This window comes from Ammospiza nelsoni, chromosome 3, assembly GCF_027579445.1.
Source record: "Ammospiza nelsoni isolate bAmmNel1 chromosome 3, bAmmNel1.pri, whole genome shotgun sequence".
NCBI classification, from domain to species: Eukaryota; Metazoa; Chordata; class Aves; order Passeriformes; family Passerellidae; genus Ammospiza; species Ammospiza nelsoni.
In genome coordinates this window covers 42,379,833-42,407,491 of record NC_080635.1, presented here as the reverse complement: position 1 = coordinate 42,407,491, position 27,659 = coordinate 42,379,833, and the positions used below count along the sequence as shown (strand labels likewise).

General features: G+C 42.2%; 2 protein-coding genes across 4 annotated transcripts; one reads left to right on the top strand and one right to left on the bottom strand.

Annotated features, from left to right (window-relative positions):
• Positions 1–925: 925 nt before the first annotated feature.
• Positions 926–7,603, bottom strand: C3H1orf131 (chromosome 3 C1orf131 homolog). Its single transcript, XM_059467403.1, has 7 exons — positions 7,458–7,603; positions 6,972–7,264; positions 4,849–4,905; positions 3,713–3,808; positions 2,934–3,020; positions 1,878–1,930; positions 926–1,261 (listed from the first exon to the last, which is right to left on the bottom strand). Exons 1-7 carry the CDS (start codon positions 7,591–7,593, stop codon positions 1,132–1,134), a joined length of 852 nt encoding a protein of 283 aa, XP_059323386.1. The 5' UTR covers positions 7,594–7,603; the 3' UTR covers positions 926–1,131.
• Positions 7,580–27,430, top strand: GNPAT (glyceronephosphate O-acyltransferase). 3 transcript variants are annotated; one of them, XM_059467397.1, is made up of 16 exons: positions 7,580–7,816; positions 11,101–11,292; positions 13,697–13,873; positions 14,714–14,843; positions 17,004–17,131; positions 17,591–17,666; positions 18,251–18,402; positions 18,493–18,623; positions 19,301–19,524; positions 21,639–21,884; positions 22,301–22,380; positions 24,097–24,237; positions 25,141–25,240; positions 25,334–25,427; positions 26,377–26,438; positions 26,740–27,430. In XM_059467397.1, exons 1-16 carry the CDS (start codon positions 7,580–7,582, stop codon positions 26,781–26,783), a joined length of 2,214 nt encoding a protein of 737 aa, XP_059323380.1. In that variant the 3' UTR covers positions 26,784–27,430. The 3 variants fall into 3 exon arrangements, with proteins under 3 accessions (XP_059323380.1, XP_059323381.1, XP_059323383.1); XM_059467398.1 differs by having other exon boundaries at positions 7,735–7,816; positions 11,104–11,292; XM_059467400.1 differs by lacking the exon at positions 7,580–7,816 and adding an exon at positions 8,236–8,299 and having other exon boundaries at positions 11,104–11,292.
• The last annotated feature ends 229 nt before the right edge of the window (positions 27,431–27,659 follow it).

Here is a 27,659-nt window from a genome sequence, read left to right as displayed (position 1 = left end):
CTTGGGTCAAGGATCACCTTGCTCAGGCTCCCAGCCCACAGGGGTACCAGTACACCTAGAAAAAGGTCCTGCTGTAAGGGCTGTTTTCCTTACCATGTACACATCCTTCATTGCCAGAGCTGCTCCAACAAGCTCCACATCTCCTTACAACACACAACAAATTCTGTCATCTAAGTTATCCTTATCTTTGTCGCCCCCTAAAATACTCAACTTTCATTTTGGAAGTGTTACCATTTCTAATGGTTGGACCTTAAAAGCAACCAAATAAAATATTTAGCTACAGAAAAGAATCAATGTTGTTCCAGAAACACCAGACTGGTGAAATCCACATAGCACCAAAAGGCAGTTTTGGTAAAGATTTCATAGAAAGGCCTTAAGAAGCATGGAATCAAATCAAACATGAGTTAACTGGAACAACCAGTAGCTTTTGAGTGTCCATACTCATTTGGCTCAGTCTTACATGGTTTTGTTTTTAAAAAGCAAACAACCAAGCCACCAAACCACTATTCCGAAGTGCTTATTTGGAGATCTCTACAGAGTTATACAAGATGAGTGTGTAATTCTTGCCTGGGACAAAACTTCAGAAAAGTATTATTTTCATTCCAAAGCAGGTAATTTTGACCATTAAGAGGTTTTGCTGGACAGAAAAATTATTGTGCAGTTCCACAAGCCACTAATAATCTATAAGGATACAGAAACAGATATATGTCCAATAAATGTTTGGAGAACACCTACTTTCAGTTCAGAGTGAGTAAGATATTGCTTTTTCCAAATTCCTTCCATATGAAAGATATAGTTATATTAATCTATTAATTTATGGATTAAATTAGTATTTTACTTACAGCCAATAAGCTGATTCTACCAAAAAAAAAAAAAAAAGGACTTTTTTAGCACATATTGACTAATAAAAATAGCCTGTATAACCTTCTTAATAAGAACTCCAATCTTTATTTATAAAATAGTAAATTCTAATACCCATCCCAAGGCAGAATGGTACATAAAAATCCTGCAGTAACAAATAAGATTAAAAAATTAGGATATGGTGGACAGGCAAAAGGCCCCAGAAGTCTGTGTTGCTAGCAACGTGAATTCTCTTATGCATATTGTCCATTTCACTCTGTATCATGAAGTTCATTTGCTAACTTTAGATGATTTAATTTTCTTTATGTCACGGCTTTGCAGAATCAAGGTCCCATTTCTAAATTTTCCAACTTGTCCTGCAGGCCAAATGCTAGGCACTGATTTCTTCCTCTTGGCCTTCCTGAAAGAGGGAGAGGAAAAACAAAAATTAAAATAAACAGCAGAAACACAGGTAAATGCTTAATATGGTGAAAAAGTCACCTATTTATGCAGAGTTTGGTATTATGGACTATCACACCATAGCATGTAAAAACTTCAGAACATTTTTCCTTCATAGACATGCAAAATTTACAGCACATTACAGCACAATTTATATTTTTAAATGCTTAGAAACACAAAGATTTTTGGAAGACAGAGTACAGAGGAAATTGCAGCACTAGGATTAGGAAATGTCAGCTCACTTTCAAGCCCCTGTATACTGTAGCTTATGCTTTGCAGAAATCTCTTAGGGCAAATGCTCTGAGCAAGTGGTGTCTCAAGAGTCTGCACATAGGGATTTTCATCCCTCTGACCTCCAGCTGCAGTCTTAGGACGAGTTGGGGCAGAACTGACATACTCTCAAGTGAAGCTGTGGAACTGAAGCCTCTGGAACAGCTAGGCACAGAGCAGTGTCACCATTTTTTGAGGAGCTCAGCACCTGAAGAATTTTGTTGCACTGTGATGTGCATGATTTCTGGAGTAAGACTGCAATTACACAGGGGACATACACCGGGGAGACCATGTTAAAAACACCTCACCTCTCCTTCTGTTCTTTCTGCTTCTTCTTCTTAAGAGAATCACCTTTATGTTCCTGTTTTTAAAGACACATATTTTAATGAAAAAGGAACAGAGCATGCTGGTTAAACAATCACCTGCACAAAGAACATTCAGTAAATAGTCTTTACTTCGCAGAGCAGCAGGAACTTAAAGCAAGCTGGGAGACCTTCTGACAGAACAAGTGATGCAACACATTATGGAGCCACTGCCAGGAGTGCCCAGAGCCCTTCCTAATGCCTATGGAAAGCACAGCCCACTCATGACCAACGTGCTGTCCCTGCCACGTGCAAAGCAGTGGCTTCCTTCTGGGGCATGTGACAGATCCCAGGGTCAGAAATGGACTTGCTACCAGGCAGGTGAGTCCTGTCACCCAGCTGAGGGCAGCTGTCAAATAACAGGTTCAGCTGTGACTAGTCATGCCCTTTGAGCCACATGACAGAGCAGGAGAAGTAGGTCCCTGGGGAAGAGGGTGGCAGGAAACAGGCTGACAGAGCAATTACCAGCCCCACCAGCCTGCTCCCACCTACATGGGAAGGCTCCATAGGGAGGCAGAGAGTAGGCTTAGAGCCAGATGGGCTGTGCTAGAGGATGGATGCAACAGAGGCCTCACCCTTGCTTTAAATAATGAGTAGGATCCTAGATGGAATTGTGCTGATAAAAAAGCAGTTGAAGATCTGGCTCTCTATGGTCAGACAATATGCAACAAACTTTAATTGGAGACTATTCGGTTTCCTCTTAAGAGGAAAGGATGAAAAAAAAACCCACTGCTGATTTTGTGTCATCAGTCTATCAGCCTGGAAGGGTGAGGCAGTGAAACCAACCACAACACAAGCCTAACTCTGTGTCTTCATACTGCCCACAATCAGCTTTTACCAATGAGATTAATCCTGTAGGAGCCAGGAGCCCAATCCACAGGGAGCAGCAGGTGTCAAGCTCAGGCACTCCTCCTGCACCTGAGGTGTTATTATCTGTCAGGCTCTTTTAAAGAGGGCTGGCTCCTACACACTGCCTTCTTCTACAAAAAATTTCATACAAACCTTTTCCTTATCAGCATCTTTCACTGCTTTTTTCTCTTTCAGTTTCTCTTGGTAAGTCCTGTAGTTCATATGTGCCTTTTTGGCGGGCTGCAACAAAGATTGGGAGGGATACTGCTGATTAAATTTTCAAATAGGTTCAAAAATTATTCACACACTTGTACAGACAGCATTTTTCACACGGTGGTGGAAAAACATTAGAAATGCTTATTTCCTTTTGGGTGAGAGGATAGGACTTAAGAGACGTCAGGTAATCACAAATTGTTTCTTTCTTGCTGTGAGGACAGCAAGAGAGAGACAATTCTGTTCTGTTATCAGTCCTACAAGGTTTACATACCCACTCTGAGCAAAAAAACGCAACCCACTTCCTAAAAAACACCTCAAACATTATTTTTTTGTTTTATACTAGTTATGATCAACTAAAAGCTTTTCTCCATATTTATCTGTCTGTGAGAATGAAGAATTAAAAAGTGAGCCTCGCTCTCTAACTATTTATTTTTGAATGGCCAGATTAAAGATCAGTAAATGTTGTTTTTCAGCCCGATCAGTCATATTTAATCTGTAATACTTTCCTGATAACACACCCATACTAATTTTCTAATCATCTACAGAAAATAGACAAGACAGAACAGATGATGTAAAAGTAAGGATGAAGTGGAAGAAGGGTCAGGGCAGGGGACTTTGTGTTTTAAAAGAGGAATACCAAAGCCCCTCATGTTCTTTACTGCTTTTCTGCATTGTAACAGCTGGGTGACCTGCACCACAAACCAAGGGACAATTACCTTGGCTCCCAGCATGATAGCACGCTCCTGTTCCCAAACACGTTGCTCCTGCTTCTTGTAGCCAGTGATTCCAAACTTGTGCACTTCCAGGCGAGCCTAGAACATTGCAGAAAATTGCAGGCATTTCATAATGTCCAACCTGTTGTAAAGCAATGCCTGGCAGAGTTCAATGAAGTCGTACTCCTGAGGAAATCCAGGCTAACACTGGAAATTGGTGTGCTATAAAGTAAAACTAACTGAGTTCAGAGCTATACTGCAGAGCAGTTAACCACTGTCCAAGTAATCTCTGGATGGTGAGGACTGTCAGGGGGACAATTTTCAATTCTCCTAATTTCACATAAAGTAACACAACTCATTTCTTCCATGTAAAACATGAGCACTTCATCACTGAGAAACATGGACAGGCAGATGGTGGTTTGACTACACACACAGGTAGAGTTAACACTACACAAGCATACCTTGGCAAAACCACTAATGAATCCATAATCTTTTTTAAATCTGTTGTTAAATCTCCACCCTCCTTAGCAGTACCCAGCTCCATGCAGAATCTCCAGAGAGAGACTCCACTGGATCATAACACATCCCTGAGCCTCAATTAGGCCCACAAAACAACATGCACAGATCTGTAAACAAACTGGTAGCTAAGGTGGCCAATACTAGCTATGTTCATGTCAAAACAGATGAGAATAAAAAGACAAATGGAAAAAGTAATTTGTTGTTTCAAAATCAGATGCAAATACAGTTTTTTTTCCTTCCCATATGAGATATCAGAGATTTAACACTGTAGGGCAGGAAGAATGTTAAACATTATGGGAATTCAAGCACCTTTACACATTTCCCTCAAATTCTCACTGGAAGATCAGAAAGAAAGGCCATGAAATTACATACCTCTCTCCACATGGAGCAGCTGACTGCTGCCAGCCTGTTCCTCCTTTGGTATGGCATGTAGCCAGAATTACCTATTAGGAAATCCTCACCTACAAGAGAGATTTCCTATTAGGAAATCCTCACCCACAATCCTCACCTAGCCATTTCTGGAAAGGTTCCCCATCAGTCCCACTGTAGCTCTCCGAAGTATATGTGTACACATAACTGTACACTAAACTAGTGACATTCGTCTGATACTACTGACTTACCTTTTCAAAGTTAAATTCTTGTCTGAGTGCATTTTTCTCTTCATTCACTATTTGGGTCTATAAACAAAACAAAACAAAATATTTCAAATGAATATGACAAGTAACACCAGTTTAAATGCTGTCTTGGATAGCTTTCTGAAAAGAAGTGAAATGTAACGTCAGTTGTATGGAATAATACACAGGTTTCCAGCAGCATTTTCTTCTAGCTTTATTACCAGGTTCTGTTAAAATAGACAGTTTCAGTGGCATTTTTCTAGGTAAGTAAGAGAAAAACTGCCACATGTGAACTATGTATCACTCATATATCCATTTCCAAACCCATCCTGAACAGCTAACGTAGGATAGCTCATGAATTTTAGCTCACTGTCATTTTGTTTGAGACAGTGCACTGACAATAGTGCAAGTACTCACAGCTGGGGCAATATGTAGAACAAGCTTAATTCCTAACTGCATGGACATATATTAGTGTCCATATCCAGCTTCACTAATGCCAGAGAAACAGCTCCAAAAGGTGCACTGTGAGCAATGGCAGAACCCACTTAGCACAGGCTGAAGAAAGGACTGGCTCAAAATGAGCTCAGAGAAAAGTACACCTACTCCATGATTTACACAGACACCTTCCATCAGCAGTTCTCAGCTTGGAGGGGCACTCTCCAGGGAGAACATACTATCTCCTGGAAAGAAAAAGAGGCACAAAATCCCCAGGGGGAGAGAGAGTTCCATGCTTGCTTGTTACAGGAGCGTCCCACATGGGACTGTGGAGCAGGTACAAATTTCCCAGAATTGTCTTAGACCGTCTGCTTTCTGATTTCAGGGAGGATGTGCTGAACCACCTCTCTGAGTGGAAGCTCTGCCAACAAAATGCCATCTGTTCAAGATATTACCCTGTTCACCTTCCCTGTTTGCTCCCAAAGGTACAATCCGCTCAGAGGAAACAGGAGTACTACATAAGCATTACAGCTGAACTGAAATACATTTCATGCATTTCCTTTTCACCCTACAGGACCTCAGGGCACAATAAGTCACAGGTTCAGGCCCAAGGGTTACACCAGGGCTTCCCTCTGCATCCACCACAGCCAAACTCCTCTCAGTTCTGCAATTCCATATAGTATAGAATTGCAATTTCAACCACAAATACACCCGGTTATCTTCAGAGCATTTTGCTAACAAGCGTAACACCAGTATTTTCAGATAAAAAAACTCCAGTTACAAAAAACTTGAGAAAAATTTTAGAGGAAAACATGCTGGGAAAAGCACAGAAGTTTATGGATTCAAACAACTGTTGGAGTCTTTTGAAGTTCCCAATTCCAAGCAATCAAGACCCCAATATCAGTAAGTCTCTCTGAATTCAAGACAGCCATATGTTGGCCCATCAGAGCTTATTTTAGAATGGGCTTCTGATGTTATGGCCATAAAGACAACTCAAGGAAAACAACCAGAGAAGCTGTAAAATCTGGAGACCAATCAACCCCTCTGCTCAGCTTCCAGCCAAACCTATCCAGACCTCCCTGCTGAAGAAACTCAGCTACAATTTTTGGTAGTGAAAAGCAGTTTGGCGGCAGGAAACCAAACCAGAGGACTGATATCTAATGCTGTCATGCCATCCCCCATTGACTACCCAACACCAATCCTCCAAGAACAAGTGCTGCTGTGATGCCAGAGAAGAGAAGCAAGTCTTGGCACCTCACATCCACAGCTACTGACAGGAACAGAACAGCACACAGAACTCCTGGGCACTGAAGTAGCCGTGAGGCTTATTAGCCTTCCATCTCTTTCACTTCTTGTTAACATCAGGCCTGTCAGCAAATCAACTTAGTTTGCTGAAGTGCGCCTATTTCAAACACAGGATTCTTATACAGAGATCAGAAATTGAAAAGATTGGTCTTCAAGTCCTGCCCCCTCCCCTGCTTCATCCTGCCTCCGTTTCCAGCAGCCCCACCGGGAATCAGCAGGACCAGATGCCATCGAGCTAAGGACGCGGATGGCCAAAGCATGCGGATTTCCAGGCAGCTGTACCACAAGAGGGACAAACCCAGGCACGGCAGGGGGCTGGAGCTCTCCCCGCCCCACCGTCGGGCAGGGCCGGCTCGGGGGCAGCGGGGACGGCGCCCGCCCGGCTCTACCTGTGCTGGGCCGGCGGGGGCTGCCGAGGGGCCGTGCCGCTCCTTCCTCTTCCTCCCGCGGAACACCACCACCTCCACGGCGGGCGGGCCGGCGGGGGCCGGCGGGGCAGGGCCGGCGGCGCTCAACTCGGCCCGCAGCTCCCCGAAGAAGCCGCGGGCGCCGCGCCGCCCGCCCGCCGCCGGCTGCGGCTCCCGTCTCTCCTCTTGCTCCTCCTCTTCTTCCTCCACTGTCGGCGGCACAGCTCTCGCTTCGCCGTCCTCTGCAGCGCGCCGGCCACCGCCGGGCTCCTCACCTGTGCCGAGCACATGCCGTGGGTCAGCTCCGCGCCGCCGCTCCGCTCCAGAGCGCCCATGCCCGGCCCCCTCCCCTCCCCGGCCCCCTCCCCTCCCCTCCCCTCCCCGGCCCCCCCCCCTCCCCTCCCCTCCCCGGCCCCCCGGGAGGACCGTGGGGCAGGCGCAGCGCCCGGCCCGGCCCCGCGCACCCACCCAGGTCGTAGAGGGCGCCGAGCACCGCCTCCAGCCGGTGGCGCGGCTCCCGCGGTCCCATGGCTGCCGCGGCGGGCGGGCGGGCCGGCGTGTGACCCCCGGCGGCTCCCGTCGCACCCGACATGGCGCCGCCCATGGCGCGGTGCCCCCGCCTTCCGCCGCCGCACCGCGCCAGGCAGCCGGGCCGGGGCGGCGTGGGGCCATGGGCGCCGCGGGAGGCGGCGGCGGGCGGCAGGGCAGCGCGACGGGGTAGGGCGGGCGAGCGGGGCGCGGGGCGGCGCGGCGGAGCTCGCAGGACCATGGCGACGGCGGCGGCGGGGGCGCCCGGGCGGGCGCGGCGAGGGGCGCCCATGTACTCGGTAGGCGGCAGCGGCGGGGGGAGCGGTGCTGCGGGGAAGGGGCTGCTCACCTCACCCGCGCTGCGGCGGCGCTGCTCTCTCTGAAGGGGAATGGCGGCGCTTGGCGCAGTCTGCCCCTCCATCCCTCAGCCCCGGTTCGTGTCCCCAGGGAAGGGGAACCGCGCTCCGGAGGGAGGGACGAGGCCTCTCCCGGGCCCCGGCGGGACCGAACGTTTTCCCTCAGCAGTTCACCTTCCCGCGCACCCTTCTCTGCCTCGGCTGCTCCTTCACTGCCTGTCGTGACAGCCGCGACAGCCAGAGCTCCCGATCCCGAGCAGCGGCACGGCTCCCTCGGAGCTGCCGTGGCAGGCCGGCCGGGCTGGGGGCGCTGGGAATGTCTCCTCCTGAGGGAGGCAGCGTCCTGGGGTCCGGGCACCGGGCGCTCCGCAGTGTTCAGCCCGCAGCAACCTGTCCTGCCAGCCGTGGGGAACTCCGCGATGGCAGGTTGGCGTGGGCATGGAGCTGCCGAAGCGGGTTTCCCCGTGTTACACAGTGAAAATTACTTTTATTGACCTTGCTCGTTCCCCGCAGCTCCTTCGCCAGCCTCAGACAGGGAGGTTTAGGTGTGGGGTGCTAAACCCCACCTCTCTCCTAGCGTTTGGAGGAGGGGACTAGGGAGAGAGGGAAACTGCTCCTCGTTTCGGCAGAGATTCCCGAACTTCTCTTCTGTGTCTTGTCTGTGTGTTGGGATCCCAAGGGCATCGTGAGCACCATCGTTACATTGCATATTCTAGTTATATGGAAGCAGAGGAGTCCAGGCTCCTGCTGTTTTGCTTCCACCCTTCACCACTGTCACAGTAACAGTGCGTGCCACTGGATCTTCTGATGTCCGGGTTTCCAACAGTGTGTTTTCCAAGTGTGTTCTCTACCAGCTGGCAATTGAAGCTGGAACAACAGCTTGGCTGTAATGTGTAAAAGCACAGTTGCAAATCTTTAGTGTTTGGTGAAGTGTGTGGTTTGGCTCCCTCAGTGCTCCTTCAGAACAGGGCATGAAAATAACTATTGCCATGGAGAGAATTCAGTTGCACATCAAGTCTGAAGACCTCAGACGAAGAGCAGAGGCAGAGAGGTGATATTTCAGTGGGCCATGGCCCTAGCAAAACTCTGCTCACAGGAATTGTGCTGGGGAGCAGCTGTAGCAGTGTGGTGACTGCTGATGTGGCTGATCATGCCCGTGCTGAGTACTGCCTTTCTTTGTCTGGATTTCATGTAGTTGCAGATTGCAGGATTTTAACTTTTTGTAACTGACATAAACATTGCTTAGATGTTCTGAGCAATGACTTGTCACATGCTGATCTGAGTAGGTTATACTTAGAGTCATTTTCTGCTACTATTCTGAGCTTTTTTTGCCATTATACAACACAAGAGATTTATTTTTGTTTTATTTTAATCAAGGGGTTTGATATAAGATGTCAACAGCAACAGATGGCTGATAGAAACTATTTGCAGTCATCTTAACAGATCTTAGCTTACTCAGCTCTTGCAAAATACTAACCAATTGAAAGCTGTGAAAGAAGAGAGGTTGAAAGCTGTAATGCTAAATCATACAGGAAAAAAAAACCCTAAAAGTTTTAATACCTGTATGGGATTGTTTTGAAAGTCTCTGCTGAGTTTGTTCTGCAGTTACTATGAGGTAATTCTCTAAACTGCAGCTGTGGAAAGAAAAGTTATACAATCTACTAAATGCAGTTATAGTAGAGGCAGTTTGCCTGTCCTGTGTGGGTAAAAGAACTTGATAAGGTCAAACATTATAGTGGGATTTGTGTCCTCCAATAAAACAAAATTGACTTTTGATACAGATGAGGCTTTGAAGGATTTTTTGTCATTCTTAAGTGGAGATATTCCTGATTTGTTTTGTTTTGTTACACCGAATTACCTTGTGGTGATGAATGGACGGGAGCTAAAGGTTTGCTCTCTACAAAGGTCAGCTGCTCTGACAGCGTTGCTGATGTGGCTCTGGGTGGCTGGCTGGCAGTGAAACCTGACTCCCGCTCCCAAGGCTGAAAACCCAGCTGCCACGGCTGGGCATTTGGCTTATCTGTTGCTGGTGTTCCCCTGTGTGTTTGCTGGCCAGGCTTTGCACTCAGCACCAGAAAAGGTCACTGAAGGAGCTCATGAAGCATGTTTTACCCTAATTATCAGTTTGGTTCTGCATGGATCAGATATAGAAAGAGGAGTTAGAATGAATGAAAAGATTCCCAGTGCTACCCTTCAAGTGGAACTGTGGAGGAAGACATAAGCATTTTTGTTTTTAATATCTTCCAATAAATATGCTTGGTCATAACTAATACTTTGTTTATTTAGCAGAGGCTTACTCCAGTTGTCTTACTGGTGGCTGTTGCTGCTGGTTTGAAGCTTGGAGAATACGGTTTCACTCTTGGGAAGACTGATGGGTCATTCATACAAACTGTGGTGATACAGGAGATAATAGGAGACAGCTCTCTCCAGCACAAGGGTCTGCTGGCTCAAAGGGAAGAGTTTTGTGTGAATTTTTTGCAGCAGTATGGACCCACAATTAGTTCTTGGTGCCCTGGGGTTTTTCCTGCTTAGCAATGGTGGTGCTGATTACTCAGAGGCTGTGCTCTCTTTATACCTACATGAGCACTATATTGCATTAATGTGGCTGACAGTGAGGTAATTTGGGATTTTTTTAATTTGTTCTTGCCTGATAATGTTTCATGTAACTTACATCCAAGCTGTGTGAAAGCTTCAAGTCACCAAGGCCCCAGCTACAACTTTTAAGTAGCAGGGATTATTTTCTGTGTGTTGATGATTGGTTTTTTTATAATGTGAATCATGACATTGTCTTAATGAAGCTGTGAGAGTTGGAATCAAAAGTGTTTCAGTTAATACCTATTAATTATGGAGAGGCTGGAGGCAAGGCACTTCAGCTTTAAAAGCCCATGTCTTCTCTCAGTTTCTGTTGTGTGGAATTAAGTAACACAGCATAGGGTGATTTGGGGATCTTTGCAATTGAAAGGAATTAGAGTGAGGGTTTTTTTGGAGGGGTTGGGGGGTGTATGTTTGCTTGTTTATTTTGCTTTTTGGTTTCTTTCTGGATCACTCTTGCAAGCAGGTGGTCTTGGTTCCTGCAGTCACAGAGTGTAGCATGCAGACATTATTGGAAGCTAAGAAGAACCCCCAAATGTTGCAGAAGTAGTGCATATCATTATTTTGGTGCTGTAGCCAAGCAGGTCACCAAACAGCTTGAGACAGTGTCTCATTCTTCATTTGTATGTTCCTAGCAGAAAGAGCTCACATCAAAGAAGAGAGATGAGTTTGAGGATATCTTGGAGGAAAGGCGGTTGTCCAGTGACTTGAGATACGCCATGAAATGTTACACCCCGGTGATCTACAAGGGACTTTCTCCTTGCAAGCCCAACGCTATCAAAAGTGCTGTTCTCCACTCAGAGCAGGTTCAGTATGTTATCAAGCAGGTGAGTCTGGACAATGAGCTCTAGGATGAGGTGGATCACACAGCCAAGCTTTGTGTGGCAGCAGGGAAAAAGAGATTGTTGCTGACCTTGTTAAAATGGTAATTGTAGATTGGAAGATGGTCAGTAAATAAATAACTCTTTTGGTAGGAAAAAGAAAATACTGGAGTTGCCACTAAAACTGTCAGGTTCATGAAACAGTGTTTTGATTTTGCATGTAGAACACTTCATCATTAATTTATCCAGTGTGCCTGACTTCTTTTTTCTCCTTCTCCTCATACTCCACTGTTCTTACCACAGAACAACATTGTGAAAGACATTAGCACTCTCCTTCCTAGCAGATGTTTTTGTACTTTAGGGGTGTCTTGTAGGAATTTTATAGGTTAATGATGCATTTATGAACAAGTCCTAAATGCTACTTTCACTAAAATGAGAGTTCTATATCACAGATAATTCTTTGAATTAGAAATACTGTTTAAGATGTAACCATATTTTTTGTTCTAACATGAAGGGCAGCTACTACTTTATAACAAATAAAGTATTTTATGGTTAGGCTGGCTGATACTTTGCACTGTCTTTAAATACCTGAGATGTGTGTGTTAATTAACAGTATAAACTAATTTCAGTAGCCATAAAAAATAATTGTGAGTGTGTAGAAATACCTAAGGTGTTTTGGTTAGTCTTGAGTGACAGGCTACTGTAATTTTTTTCTATTTGTTTCTTTTAATGGCTAGTACTACCTGTGATACATCAAAATATGTTATAATGTGACAAAGTAAAGTATGTCACTGTACACCACAAAGTAGTTCTGTTTCTATTATGGACTGCTAAAAAGCCAAAAAAATCTTTCAACTCCAGAGACTCTAAAAATTTACTGAAAGAAAATACTTTACAGAGGGTTTGATAGAAAGACGTTTGTGTGATGTTTTCTTCTGAAGTACTTTCTTGATAGGAAATTATTTTGATGAATATTTTCTGGCTGCATCAAGTGGTTGAAGGGAGTTAGCAGACCTGCCATTGCAGCCTGGTTCCCAGTTTTGCACTAGAGGTTACTGGAAGTTTCTGACTGAGAGTGTCCTGGGCAATGTGCCCAGCTCTCTGTGATGAGGGTCCCTCCTGCCTGGGCAGGGTTTGCTCAGCTTTACACAGGCGTACTTGAATTTGTTCTTGTGCCAAATTGCTGCAGTTACTGAAGTTCAATGTGGGAAGTTATGGTCATTTGTTTGTTTTAGCTTTTTATATGCGACTGGTCTGGGGTTTTGCTTTCTGATTTTGGGAAGTTCTTAGTTCCATAGTGGATTTGCCCTTAAATCACACAAGTGAGCTGTGTGGTAAGCCTTTTGCTGGTAGATGAGAACACAATCTCTTCCTGCTAAATAACAAGAGGATTTTTTGGCTTTCTAAGCAAGACTGATTTTCTCAGGCTTAAGTGAAAGCAGGTTTTGGCTTCTTTAAGTGGCTAAAATAATCAGTTTAAATACACGTGGAAATATGTAGGATAATGGGTAATGCATTTAAGAAAACACATTTGACCTAGTAGATGTGATAGTAAGGTGTGGAGGTAGATTGGAGGAGATGGATTTTCTTATATGTCACAAAATGGAAATAATAGATAAGTAGCACTGGTTTCCAAATGGAGATGAGCTTTTTTGGAGGCTTTTTCTTCTGACATTCCTTTCCTTTCCTCCTCAATGTTGAGTAAAAGTCATGTTCCTTATTCCATAACAGTAAAAGGCTTAACTTTTCAATTAAATATTTCTAGATTCAAATACCAAATTGGAGGGATGGCCATTATTTAAGTCTATTTCAAGGAACTTCAAAAGGGAATGTGCATGGCAACAGAAGAAAGATCATTGATATGCACAGTTGGTAGAGACAGTGCTTTGTATGCAATTCAGCTCTCCATTGCCAAAGGAATGCATCACCAGGAAATGGCAGTGTGATAGGCTGAGGTTCTTTGTAAACTCTAACTCAAATGCACTTAAAATATTTACATTTTGACTGTCTGTACAAACATAGGCTTCATTTTACTATTGAAAGAAAAACGCACAGAGTCTTCTTCAGACTGATAATACAGGAAATATTCTTTGAACTTAAATATCCTCTGAATATGCTGCAAGTTAAAACATTCATATGAGGGGAGGATTTTGTTTTTGGGGGGAGGATTGTTCTGCATCCTCCCCCCGCCATTGACATCCAAGGTTATTTTGGTTTTTAAGCAGCTTTAAGTTGGCTTTGTTGGCTGGCGCCAAACAGATCCTGTATGATTAGATCCACACCTATCACATGAAACAAAATCTTGTGGACTATTGTAGTAGTTCTCCCATAGTAGCTGTGGCACATTAGAATGGTGTGCATGGGCAAGGAGAAGGGAACAACTTGTCACTGCTGTTTTGTTTCTCCTTAGCTAGCAAAAGAAATGGGAGAATCACCTGATATTATTCAAGAAGAAGCCACGGAAATCCTGGATGAGATGGGCCACCGTATGCAACTAGGAGCTGTCAGATTTTTTGCCTTCACTCTGAGCAAAATATTTAAACAGCTTTTCCAGAGAGTTTGTGTGAATGAAGAAGGAATGCAGAGAGTGAGTACTGGTGGGAAGAAAAAGTTAAAATATTTTCAGACCAGTCAGATGGACAAGAGCTCTAATCACAAATAACAAATGTGAAAAATACCCTCTAAAAAAAAAAAAACTGCACTCACTTTTGTTTATTGGTGCGTTTCTTAGTAAATGTGGGAGGAAAGACAGATGATATGCAAGTATTTTAGAGGCACACAGCTGTCAGGATTTTTTGTATATCTTCCAAATGCTTCCTATAATAAGGAATAGCATGTGCCTGTGAGTATGTTAGATCAGCCACTGAGAGAGTGTTTTCTATCCAATATTATAAAATAAGAATGCATTTAGCTGAATTGGGGGTCACAATATAATATTACATGGCTGTTCAGCAAAACCCTCATACAGCTAAGTGTGGTGAAACACTGTGCACCTCTGAGGCAGGAGATGCTTTAGGTTTTCCTCAGTTTCCAGGAACCGTTGTCCCCCTATTTCTTTTCAGGATATTGCTGCTCTGGAGGGTGCAGTGCATTATTCCCTGGAAGTTAGCCATGTCAGTCCTGACAGCCCCTATTTGGTTTGGTTCCCATCCCCATCAAAAGGGATTGGAATTAGACTATCCCATGACAGGGTGTCCCTAGTTTTTGAGTCCTGTGATGCTTGTGAGCTTCAGGTTGCTACTCTGGAAACAACTGCTCCAAATTTCCAATGGGTTCTGTGCTGAAAGAGGTATTGATTGTGTGGACAGAGAAACAACCCTCAAGCAAATGGGGTTTTGTTTGCCTTAAGCCCTGTGCAGGTCTGTATTTGCAAATTTCAAAAGTCAGTAAATATTGGGACAATATTGTTTGCTCTGTTCTTTTTCAGTTGCAACATGCCATTCAGGAGCATCCCGTGGTGCTGCTGCCCAGCCACCGAAGCTATGTGGACTTTTTGATGCTGTCTTATTTGCTCTACACCTATGACTTGGCCTTGCCTGTCATTGCAGCAGGAATAGGCAAGTATTTTTTTAACAATGTTTTCAGGATTCAGAGAATTGGTAGCATTCTCTGGTAGCTACAACTATAAGTAGTTGTGTTTAACTTCTGCTCCAAATATATCTTGTTAAATCCTTCTTAGGTAAGTTGCTTATAGTGTCTGAAAGCTTCTCATTGGTGCTGAGTCCTGTCAAAGGTGAATATTTTTCTTAGCAAGTTCACCTAGAAGTAGCCCATCTGTAGGTCTGAGGCTGGGGCAAAGAATACTTCTATTTGCTTTCAGAGCCTGGTAACAGGCAAGAACTTGCCCAGCTGCTACTGTGGGTGCAGAACTTCTTGTGACACTTCATACAGTTTAAAGTGCAGTCACAGCAGCCAGATACAAAGTACCAGACATCTTGTGCTTGTTTCTGATGTGACTGATTCCTTTGAAGTATTGGTAGAACTTTGTGACACGCCGAGAACAGAGCTGGCAGGGAAATGATATGGCATATAAGAGGTCAGGATTTTGGGCATACTTAGTTGTAAAGCAGATGAAGCCAGTAAATTTGTAGGAAACAATTCTTGAGGGCTTGAACAGCATCTTCCAAGTTAATGTACTTTTTGATAATGTGGATGCTGTCAACACTTAACTTAGAAACCTGATCTTGGAAGTCAGGAGTATCAAACAGGCCTTCTAAGCAGGCAGAAAACCACTCAGGTCTGGTGCAGCACTGTTACCTTTCCATGCACAGGTAAGGTAACCTAGCAGAGATGTTGGAACTTTCTGCTTTACTGTTGTCTGCTTTTCCAGTCAAGAAGTTAGCAAGACTAATAAAAGCTTTGAGAAAGGGCTTGCTCTGGAAGATGAGATATCCCTGGTCTTTGAGTTTGCTGCATCTTGGTGATGCAGGTTAGATTCACAAGTCCATGTTTCACAGCTGCCTTGATCAAGGTGTTGCAGTTTGCCTGTGGTGTATTGTTCAGAATCTGCTCATGTGTTATAGGTATTAGTGTAATCCTTTGCTGACTTGGATTAGAGTATTTTTGAATTTTGGACCTCAAAATAGTATCTTAAGATATTATTAGTTTAGCTTACAAGGATTTTTTTTAATGATTAACATTTTTTGAATGTTTTGGGTGCTTCGGGGTCAAAGTTCTCCTAAAGAATTAGGGGCTTTTAGCTTGATGCTGCCTGCATGTGTATATTATTTTAAATTCCTCTGGAGAAAACACAGTTCTCTATGGTTGTAGTTGTATTTCATAACTGCATATCATGTTAGATATTCACAAAGTCACTCTCAAATGAGCACTTGTGCTGAGAGGAGAGACTCTCCTGATACAGGTGGTAAGTGCCTTTGCTTTGTTAGTTATCTCTTGGCTTCAAGCATACAGAGAGATCTGTAGGGATTAGCTAAGGGAAAGTAAACAGTTGCCAGTACCTCATACAGTACATTAGCAGGAATCTAGCTGGTGTTGGGATGATGTTTCTGCCACCTGTGACATCTTCAGGGCAGTCATTGCCAGTGTTGCAGCTATAGAAATGTGAATTTATTTGGCTGAGTGAGTATCTGTTCTCCAGTATTTCATGGATTGAGGTGGCAAGGAGGTTGGAGTGGCACATTGCCAGCTGGTGTGTGGACTTGTTTTAAATGCTTCCATAACAACTTTGTTAACATGAAGTGTTTTTTCCTGCTTTTTACAAGTTAGGCATTGACTATCATTGCTTAAAACTGAAAAACTATAAAATAATTTTAGCTGGTTTGGTGTACATTCCCCACAATGATGGGTCAGGATCATGGATGGTCTAATGTAGTTTAACTGGCTGCCTAATTTCTGTGTCTTCTGGAACACGTTCAGTAGGAACTGCTTTTTTCTAAAGATGAGTGAGACAACATACTTCAGAAATTTAGTCTGCATTATGGCTGAACTCTGGCCATCTAAATTATAAAAATGAATTGCTCTAAGTGAATGCAGCTTAAAAAAAATGGAAAGCATATTATAATATGCCATTCTTGTCCATATAAGTCTTGCTAGACAATTTGAAAGCAAATAAATGTGTTGGCAACAAAGGAATCCTTGAAAGAGATCTTCTGTATTCTGGTAATCAGTGTGATAGAAATTTTGTGGTTGACTCTGCTGGCTGATATTAATCAGTAAATTTTGTGTGTGTGGTTTTGGTTTCTTTGATTGTTTTTCAGATTTCCTTGGAATGAAAATAGTTGGTGAGCTGCTGCGAAGGGCAGGTGCCTTTTTTATGCGACGTTCCTTCGGTGGGAACAGACTCTACTGGGCAGTGTTTGCTGAATATGTAAAAACCATGTTAAGGGTAAATAACTTGCTGAGATCTCAGAATGTGTACTTAAGAAGTACTCTGTTGGAACAATTCTTGTGAGATATGCAGGATGTCTTGGCTGTGTGACCAAAAGTCTTCATGGTGTAAGCACTGAGTAAGTGCTTTTTACCTCAGGTGCTGTAGGTGAAGACCATGTATGCACTCTGTTATTATTACACAGTTCAGTAAGTGATAAACAAATTACTCCTCATCAGCTGCTTTGTATTGTTTGCCCATAGCTCATAAAATACTCAATATTTTTGTTAATTAAACTATATGGTATGAAAAATAGAATGGATGAATGTAGGCTTACAGATAAATGAAGTTAGATATGTTTGTCTTTCATTATAAAAACCAACTTAGTTACATTTGAAGTATTTAAAAATATTTATGGGCAATAAAGAAGAAATGTTTTTTCTGACTAGATTTTGTTTGTATGTTTTACTTTTGAAGAGTGGCTATGCCCCTATTGAATTTTTCCTTGAGGGGACTAGAAGCCGCACTGCCAAGACTCTGACTCCAAAATTTGGTATGTTTATTGAAGATTTGGAACTTGTAATATTATTAGTGTTTTCATTAGTGGCCATGTGCTTTGTAAGTTCTTTGGATAGGAAGGGATGTTAATGTAGAGGGAAATTGGGGAAGTCTCAGAGTATGGAAAACACCATGGCTGGGTTCCGAGGCCATACAAAGAACAGCAATAGACTTCACTTGCACTCTGCTGCTTTTGTTCCCTTTGCCCCATTGTGTGCTAAATTCAATAACTCTTCAACATTTTCTTCCTAGACAATAGGCATCCCCTGGCCAGCAGGGAAATATTGTAGTTCTAACTGTAAAAGTAACAGGGAATCTTTGGAAGGAAGATGCTGTGCAAGCACAGAGCAGTGCTGCTGAAAAGAGCACAAACAGCTGTCCAAGTGTTGCTTCCATTTACCCTCTGTTTTAAGGCTTGGGCAATGTCTTTTGTTTCTGCTTGCTTGAAGAGAGAGCAGGCACAGTGCACACCTATTAGCAGTTTCTAAAATACAACGATATCCTTTTCAAAGTTAAATTGCAGTTGCTTTTCCCTCTTTGAAAGAGACAGGTGATTAATGTTTTTTTTCCGATTGGCAGGTCTTCTCAGCATTGTGATGGAACCCTTTTTCAAACGCGAAGTCTTTGACACATACCTTGTTCCCATCAGCATCAGCTATGAGAGGATATTAGAAGAATCTCTCTATGCATATGAACTCCTAGGAGTCCCAAAGCCCAAAGAATCTACATCTGTATGTAAATTCCTTAAGAACACAACATAAGTGGATGTGTGTGCACCCTGTAGCACCAGAATTTAAGTTTTCCTCTTCTCATTTTCATAGGGGTTGTTAAAAGCCAGGAGAATCCTCAGTGACAATTTTGGTACCATACATATCTACGTTGGCCAGCCAGTATCCCTTAGAACCTTGGCATCTGGGAGGATCAATCGGTGCCCATACAATTTGGTTCCCAGGTACTGCATCTTTCCATGGTGTATGCACAGGAAAAACGTTGGTTTAGTCTACATCTATGTGAACTAACTAAGATGTTCTCTTGTACTTTGTTTTCATGTTCTCTCACCTCCCTCCATCTGACTGTTCAAACTGCTGAACCTGTTTGGTCTGAGCAGAGGCTTATTGTGCTTGTGACTGGGTGTTTCTGAAATGAATTGCTCCTTGTGGCTTTCACTGTGTTGAGAAGATGCCCCTTTAAAATGTAATGGTGCTGCATGAACCAGGCAAAACTGTGATTCCTGAGAATGTGGTGCTTTTGCCACTTAAAATTTTCGTCTCTCTCTCACTTCTTGCATTATTCCTGCAAGCTGTTAAGTGACCATATGTCAGGGAGAGCTGTAGCTGTGACTGGATTGTGTTGCCTTTGCAGTTTTTTCTGTAAAACATAATGCTTTTGAATTTTGTTTGAAGACAGCAAATATACAGCATCAGTACAAAGGTCTGTGCTTCAGGTACTGTCATGCAGCTACTCATGCTTTGCTCTATACTTCTGTTTTACATAGCACACAGAATCACCCTGCAGATGCTAGATGCTGTAAAGTGACAGATCTGGGAACAATATGAAAGAAATAAAGAGGGATGTTATTTCTATTAGACTTTTTGAGCTCTTTACCTTAAATTGCATTGTTTTTTTCAGGCATCTTCCCCAAAAGCCATCTGAGGATATCCAAGAATTTGTCAGTGACGTAGCTTATAAAATGGAGCTCCTGCAAATAGAAAACATGGTTTTGAGCCCATGGGTGCTAGTTGCTGCTGTCCTGCTCCAGAATTTGCCAGCTGTGGAATTTGAGCTTCTAATAGAAAAGACTCTGTGGCTTAAAGGCTTAACACAGACTTTTGGAGGATTCATTGAATGGCCTGGTATGCAGAGAAAGTATTATTTCTGTTCCTCTTGTTGCTTATGAAAAATAAATTATACTTCTATGGAAGCAATGTACAGTAACAGCTTTACAGAATTCTTAGAGTTATAAATGGATTTTAGGATATACTAAAAATCGTGCTGAAATCTGACAGGTTTGACTGAGCCTGTTGAAGATAATACTTTGAAAAACAGGTGGAAACAGAACAGACATTTTAATGTTGTATCATGTGAGAGGGAAATTATAAGGTACTTTGTCAGAGTACTATGGTTTGTGTAGTGTGTGTGTTTCTGAACTGTGTGTAAGTCACAGGCAGTTGTCTGATTTGCACCACTTAACTCTGTGTAATGCTACATTTCCTGCTTGGTACTGACTACAGTGTAAGTTGTTACTGGTGCAAAAAATTAGCAGAAACAAATGGGTGGAGGAAATCAAAACTCTCAGTTGTCTGTTTATTTTTAAATTTCATTTTATGTCCAGAAACGATGATTTATATACACCCCCCCCTTATATATGTATGTGTGTGTGTGTATAGTGTATATATTGGCTGCTGAAATGTTGATTGTGCTTTCAAACTTTGTTTGAAACTTCTCTCTGTGAGCCAGAGTGACACAGGCAATTTTAGAGCCTCAGGATGTAAGTGGTAAAGCTAACAAAGAACTGCATTGTGCAATGCAAGTACATTTACCTTTCTGCTGTAGGTAGATTTAAGTCAAGAATCTTTGCTTTTGTAGTCCTGTGTATAATCAAGGATCTCTCTCACTACTGCAATAAAGAAATAGGAGCAGGCTACTGGTATAAAAGAACTCTGTCACCTCTGGAAAAAAAAAAAAAAACATTCAGGGAATGCAGGCAAGGTCTGCTTCTGCCAGACTAGTAAAAGCAAGAATTTCATGGCAATACTTGAACAACATTTAGAGTCTTACTACACAGTAAACTGAAAAACATACCACATCCAGATTTGGTTATTTATTTTGTTTATTTTCTTAGCAACAGTGAGTAAGCATTTACTTTAGTAGAGTTGTCATGTAGTCAGGGAATAGCAAATAGGCATGGTATTGAAATGGAGGAGTGACGAGAGCTGAGTGGATTTTGTTGGAGTGTGCTGTCTGTGCTCGAAGCATCAGTTGCATACTGGCTTTGTTGTTTTGGTTTGGATTGTCAGTTTGAAAGAAGAAATACATTTTAAAGGCCAATTTGCTGATGCCAGCAACTGCATGTATGCTCTCCATTCTGGTCTCCAAACAGTTGGTTATTTCTGCCCTTGTCGTGCTGGTTGGTCGTTACAGGCAGAACATTTGCAAAATTTTATATTCAAAACAGGAAGTGTAAAAATTACTTGCACAGACTTCTGCTTCCTATTGCATTAGAAACTTGGGAGCTTTAGCAAAACTTGAACAAAGTAGGTTGAAGGAATAAATAAGATGAAAGGAGACTCTACATGGAATCTGTATTCAAGGAAAGGAATATGATGGGTTTTTTCTGTCAGAGGCTATATTGATTTGATATGCCTGTGGTGCAATGAACATATAAAGTGTATTTTAGTGTTAAATATGAAGTTTTTATTGCTTGCTTGTCAAATTGTTTCCAATTTGTGCAGGGAATGTTTCTCGTTGAGTAGGTATGTTATGTAACAATATTTATGCTAAGAATTTTTATAAATTTATTTTGGGATGAGGCATTGCTTATGTATGAGAGTTGATGAAAAAAATTTATAAAAAGATTTGTATCTATGATTCAAAACTTGTAGTGTCAGAAATGCTTAAGCAGAAGCATAGTCTCTGTTTCCTTACTAATGAATGTTTCCATTAAATAGATATATCCTTTTTCCATTTGAAGGCTCAGAATATTTGTTCCAGAGACAAAGGAACAATTACAATTTGCAGTTGTTAGTAAGTGGATGAATTCTAAGCATTTTAATTATAGAAATGTCTGAAATTTGTTCTCACCATGTCATACTATGCCTAGTTTGCCAGTTCCTGGTATGGGATTCTATTGGAACAACTCTCTAACTGAATGTTTGGTGTAGTGTCTGAAATACTGGTGCATTTTGGGCTGTTTCAATAGAGTTATGCTCCCTTTTGCAACTTCCTGAGTGTTGTATTTTCCTCCTAGATAACCTGTGTGCCAAAAAAGCAGTCCTGTCTGGCCTCACCCTGCATTCCAACATCGCTGGCCTTGTCGATGGCCACGTGGTCCTGAATGACAAGGGAGTGGAAGATGGAGCCGTAGGGGAAATCGTCTTCAGGCACGCGCTGGCTGTGCTCATGTGTGCCACGTACAGGAACCAGCTGCTGAACGTCTTCGTGCGCCCGGCCCTGGTGGCAGTCGCCTTGCAGATGGCACCCAGCTTCAGAAAAGGTACCCTGGGGCTCTGGGAGCTGCTGCCTTTGCTCCTTGTGCCCTCGGCTGGGAGAGGAGCACCAGCTTCCTGTGACTGCTAGTGGCAGCTATCTGAGACTGTTACGCTTGGGATAAGGTGGATGTGTTGGGAGGGCATTGGGGATATTTTGCTTGCCTTTTTTTTTGTTTGTTTACCCTTTGATCCTTTTGTAGGATTTGATTGTGGCATCTAATGCATGTTCTGAGAAGCTGCAAGCCCCCGCTCTTTCCTTTTCTTTACAGCTGAGTCAAGTGCTTTGAGTACTTGCTGTTCTGTTTGGTTTCTACCTTTGTATGTATGCTTCAAATGCCAAGTCCATATTTTATTTGAAGTAGGTACTCTCTTAAATAAGGAGTAAATGGCTCTTCACTTGCATTTACAATATTTTTTTCAGAGGAAGTCTATAGCTGCTTCAACTTCTTGAGAGATGTTTTTTCTAATGAGTTCATCTTCTTTCCTGGCATTTCATTGAAGGTAAAAATATCCCTTATACAAAAATACTGATAGTAATGCAACCAATTAAAATAGCATGATTCCAGGGCTCTGCTAAACAAGTGCTTTGTTTACCTACCGGGATATTACCTTGATCTATAAGTGGGAGAACTAAAAAGGGGGTCATTATGTTGATTGCGAAATATTGTCTGAATCCACAAGGTTGTCAATGCAATTTTTTTCTCCATTCCAGTAAAAAAAATAAAAATAATTAAATTGCCCAATTCTGAGCTATTAAAATGAACTGTAGCACAATTTTGGCTTTTTTACATAAAGCTACCAGTCTTCCAGCACAGATCTGAAAATCTGTGTTAAAGCAGTCTTTTCAATGAAGTGTAAATGCTGTCAGGGGTGCAGCCTGTGAAGGTTTTTGAAGTGAGAGCTTTCCTAATGGCAAAATAGTTTCCCTCTTAGAGTCTTTGGAAGCTTTACTTGCATCCTTTTTTGCTTGAAAAGAGTTTCCCCTCATTTTACCTCCTGCCCCATGCAGGCATCAGTCATACAAAGCCAGTATTGTTCCTGCACACTGCCTTATTCCAGGGCTCAGTGTGCCTGTGTGCACCCCTAGCACAGCTGGATACAGGCAAGCTGGGAAAACTGCAGGCAGCCCTTGGCTGTCTGCAGCACTTGCTCTGTCAGTTTGTACACAAACCTGCTGGGTCAGGGCTGGCTCTGGTCCAGCCTGCTTGAAATGCAGGTGAAAACAAGTTTATCAGTTAAAAAGCTGGTTCAGCCTCACACCCAGTATAAAATGGTATGTGTAGTTTTTATTGGATTTTAAACTGATTATGTGTTATTTTTATCAATGCTGAGGACAAGTATATGGTGGTGATAGTTATGATCTTTCCTGCCTTAAAAAAGAGTATCATTTTCACAAGAATGTTCAAGACTTGCAAATATATTAAAATTCCATCGATTTTTATATAGATGAGAATTGGGCCATTTTTAAAGGCTGACTGCCAGTGTTAAGTTCTATTTGTTGACAATTTTTGCCTCTTGCAACTTTCTTGAAATAGCAGAAAGTATCAGGGAGCAGGAAGGTGGCTGGCTATGACTGACTTTGCTGGAGTCTGATGAAAGAGTTGCTGTGATGCTAAGGGATCTTTTAGCCACCCACTCACCACTTTATTCATTCATTTGCTGTCATGTCCTTCTCCCATCCCTTTGTGTAATCTGTTCCCCTTTTGCCCATTTTGGCAGTAAAATGGTTTTGACCTTGACATTTCCATACTTTGTAACTTTTTGGCCATTTGTTTTCTGTTTGGTAGAGGGCAGGTCAGTGATCTGTATTATCATTTATTGCAAACACTGGACATGAGATAAAGGCAAACCTTTCGTTTTAAAATAGGTAAATGAATAAAAAACACCCCCAGGAAAAAACCCTAAACTGGACAACCTGACCATGTTTTGACAAAATCCTGAGGGAGCTCAGGCTGGCTGTTGCAATAGCAGCCACAGCCACTTCCTTTGGGTCAAGGTCTGTTGTGCATTGAGGAACTGCTGTGTTTAAGAACATGTTCCCACTGCCTTTTTATATAGGTATTTTTGGGAGACAGGAAAATTTTGGTTCAAGTCTCTTGACAACTGAGTTCAGAAATGAATGTGGTGCCCTGTTGTGGTTTCTGTTGTTGATTTTGTGGGAAATGGTAGCTGCACTTCTGTAAATGTTAGAATTTTAGTTATGCATTTCTTGCCCAGGATTTTGAGGAAGGATGTTTTCTACTCACAAAATGTGATGCCATTCAAACGAGTCAACAGGAGATTTACCCTACTGACAAAGGAAGTGGTACAGTGTCTTTCTTGTCAGCTATGTTCAGACCTTTTGTGGAAGGTTATCAGGTATGTTGTCCTTCAGAAAATGATCTCTTTTTTTTCCTGTGTTTTGTAGGGAAAGTAATAGAGCTGTGATACCTCTGTGTAAATAGGCTGAGAAATACAAAAGTTAAGAAACAGCAGTAATAAATCTTAAACCCACCCTTCCCCAAGGATCCCAGTTTTAGCTTTTGGCTCAGACTTGTCCAGTTTGCCAAAGCAGTAACTGCTATGTGATGTGATGGCTCATTGTGTCTTTATAAGATTCATAGGGAGTGTGCTGCTACCAGGTTCATTGTTCTTTTTTATGAGGAGCTCTTGCTTAATTCATTTTATGTGGGTTGTCCTGCCAGGTCTGGAAATGAGTTTGCATCTCCTATGTGGGAGCTTTTAAGGGAATAATTAATTCCACCCATTTCTCTTTAAATTCTTCTGGTTTTCCCAAGGTTTTAATAAAATGAAACATTTACATTCCTGTAGTAAGTAATACATACAAACCCAGAAGGATAAAATCTCAGCTAAATCACTATAAGATTGGTGAGACTGGAGGTGTTCAACATAATGAAATGTAGTCAGTGGTCTGATGTGTGAGGTGTACTGATGTGCCCATTTTTTCTCATCTTCAGAACAGGTATTGCTTTAAAAAAGTTGAACTGTTTTGAGTTGTAAGAATAAGAATGTAAAATTAATGTCTAAGGTAGCTATTATGGAAATACTATGGAAATATGGAGTCTTATTTTCACATTGGGATTCTCTTACCTGTAAAACAGTAATAAAACTTTCAGATGCCCTATGCAATGGTACCTTTTGAGGTCCTCTCCTATGCTTTTCAAAGTGGAATAGTATTACTTACAAGGACACATCTATTTATAACTCATTACAAGCTGACAATCTAAAAGAAAGGAATGCTCATTTTCTTGAAAATGTTAGTTAATTTTCAGATACCTCTCAAAGGAAATGAAAGAAGCATTTACTGAGAAGCAGTTTATACCTGGAGTCCGCAACTTTGTTTTTCAACTTCTTGAGAAGGGTGTGTACAGCTGTTACTCAATATGGTTTTACAAGAGTAGCCTGTCAATTGAAAATTATAAAAATTTTAATTGTGTTTCTACCTTCTCCATAGGGAGTACACAATGTTATGAAGCACTGTCTTCTGACATGCAGAAAAATGCCTTATCAGCTCTTGTGCAACTGGGTGCAGTGAAGAAGAAGAAAATGTAAGTAAAGTTAGATACCTGGTGTATAGAAATCTTAGTGGCAATTCTTAATGTCTGAGCTCCTAGGAGAACAGCAGAACCCCAACTGCCTGAGCACCAGAGGTTGACTGGAGTCACAGAGAAGACCAAATAATTCCTTTCAGTACATGATGTGGAAGTGGAATGGCATGCCCTCATAGTGGAAAGACTCCTGTGGGACCTAACAAAATTCATTAACTCACTATTAGGCTGCTTCTGATTCCCTTTACCTTTTGGTTTTCAACCTTCCTCCCTTTTTTTTCTTTCTGATAAGAAAAGAACAGCACTGCTTATTTGTAACACTGTGTGCTACAGTAAACCTTGTGAGGCAATGTAAGCAATAATCAGGAATACCAGTAGTTTGGGGAACTTCAGCACTGAACTGATGTCAAAGCAATTAAAGTGAAACCTTAATCATTTGAGTCTTTTTACACAGTTCATGGTTTATAGGCCTAAGATTAAAATGTACCTGTTGCTGCATTATGTGTTATTCTGTTATGAAATGAATTTGTGTTGTGGTGCTCCTTACTGTGTTTAAAAGTATGATCCTGGAAGTCCCCAATAGAACAAGTCCCTGCAGTGTCTTGAGTGTTCCATGGAACACAGTTGGCAGCTGATGACCTGAGCTATTTCCTTCTGCCTCTGTTCGTTAAATGATTAGGTTAAGGTAAATGTCTGTAGCTAAATTCACCTTTCAAGTAAAAGGAATAAATTGAGTGCAGCAGAATTTGGGGACTGTGAACAAGAGAAAAGGTAAAGAAACTATGACTGTTCTAGAGTAGAAGTCTGACATGTCCTTCAATTTGATATGTATGCTGGTATAATGAAAAACATTATGTAATTATGAAAATGTTTAATTCTGATTATTTGTGTAGAAATTACTGGAATAAAGAATATTTTTTGAGTAAACTTTTTATTTTTATAATTGTAGGCCCAGTGGATTCACTTACAATGTAAATCAAGAGGCTGTTAGTAAAATCCTGGACATGTTTGGTAAGTGTTCTCTAATCAATTTGAAGAGAGCTTCTCAAGTTATAAATTACTTTGGACAATGCAAATTTGTTAGATGTAGTGATTTTAGCTAGTAATTCCATAGACTTAACTGCATAAAAATCTCAGTAATATTTTTTACAACGCTTTTTCTGGTATCATTAGCTGCAGCTTTGAAATATCCCTTCTTTATTTCACATACTGTGCGATCCAGTGACTGAGGGCAGTAAAGTAGGAAGTAGTTTATTGGCATGGTGTTTACAGCATGTTGATCAGAAATATTCAGTGTGGGGTTTTTTGTTAGATGCTCGGATACCTGTACAGAAACCTGTGGCTGCACGACTCTGAGTGGTCCCTGATGCTGAGAGTGGATGTAAGCTCCTGCTGAGAACATGGACCACTGCCCCACGGGAGCAGGGATAGGAACAGACACGGTTCCCTTCCTGCCCAGCCAGCCTGCAAGCGTGGGAGTCACAGAGGTGTTTCTTCAGCTGGACAGCTCTCCATTACCACTTAGGAATTGCTGCTGAGGGGCTTAGAGGTGTATGTACATCCTCACCGTGTTTTGTTTTTTCAAACAAATTAAACATTGTCTCTTTTTTTAATAAATATTGAAAGAGATGTGCACAGCAATGGCTACCTACATACATTTTTCTAGACTTGTAACAAGGAATGTGATTGGTTTCAAGTATTTCGTGGATGTGAAAATGTAACAGGGAATAAAAAGACTTGCTATTAAAATTAATATTTAGGTAAAAACGTTGCTGGCTGGCTAAATGTAAGTCAAGGCCCTCATGAATGAAGAGCACAAATCAAACCTTGGGCAATAACCAGAACTGATAAATGTATTGGGTCTTGTGTTTTGGTATTTTGTGTTTGGGTTGGTTTTGGTTTTGTTGTTTTTTTTTTGTTGTTTTTTTCTAAGGCAGCTTGGCATTATTTTAATTACTTAATGAATGTTATATTTAAACATTGAATTAAAGCACCGTCGATTACGTGTCTGTCGTCTCTTCCCCCCGTCTCACCGCTTACTGCGCTGTCCCTTGGGGCGGCAGAATTCTGCCCGCGTCTTCCAGGGTTTTTATTTTTCCCAGTCCGCTCCCTGCTGCCGCGTTACAAAGGCGGAGCCGGGGCGGGCTGAGCCCGGAACGGAGCTGGGGCGGGGCTGGGAGAGCGGGGCCGGGCGGGGCCGGTGCTTGGCCCGCCCTTCTCGGTGCGTGTTGG

Bases quoted from the DNA above. Each gene is read 5' to 3' on its own strand.
- GNPAT (XM_059467397.1), top strand. From the start codon at position 7,580: ATGGCGCCGCCCATGGCGCGGTGCCCCCGCCTTCCGCCGCCGCACCGC. The intron at 25,241-25,333 runs GTGTGTACAGCT...CCTTCTCCATAG, and splicing joins TTTTCAACTTCTTGAGAAGG to GGAGTACACAATGTTATGAA. The intron at 25,428-26,376 runs GTAAGTAAAGTT...TTATAATTGTAG, and splicing joins GCAGTGAAGAAGAAGAAAAT to GCCCAGTGGATTCACTTACA.
- C3H1orf131 (XM_059467403.1), bottom strand. From the start codon at position 7,593: ATGGGCGGCGCCATGTCGGGTGCGACGGGAGCCGCCGGGGGTCACACG. The intron at 7,265-7,457 runs GTGGGTGCGCGG...TGCTCGGCACAG, and splicing joins CGGCGCCCTCTACGACCTGG to GTGAGGAGCCCGGCGGTGGC. The intron at 1,931-2,933 runs GTTTGTATGAAA...CTTTAAAAACAG, and splicing joins AAGATGCTGATAAGGAAAAG to GAACATAAAGGTGATTCTCT.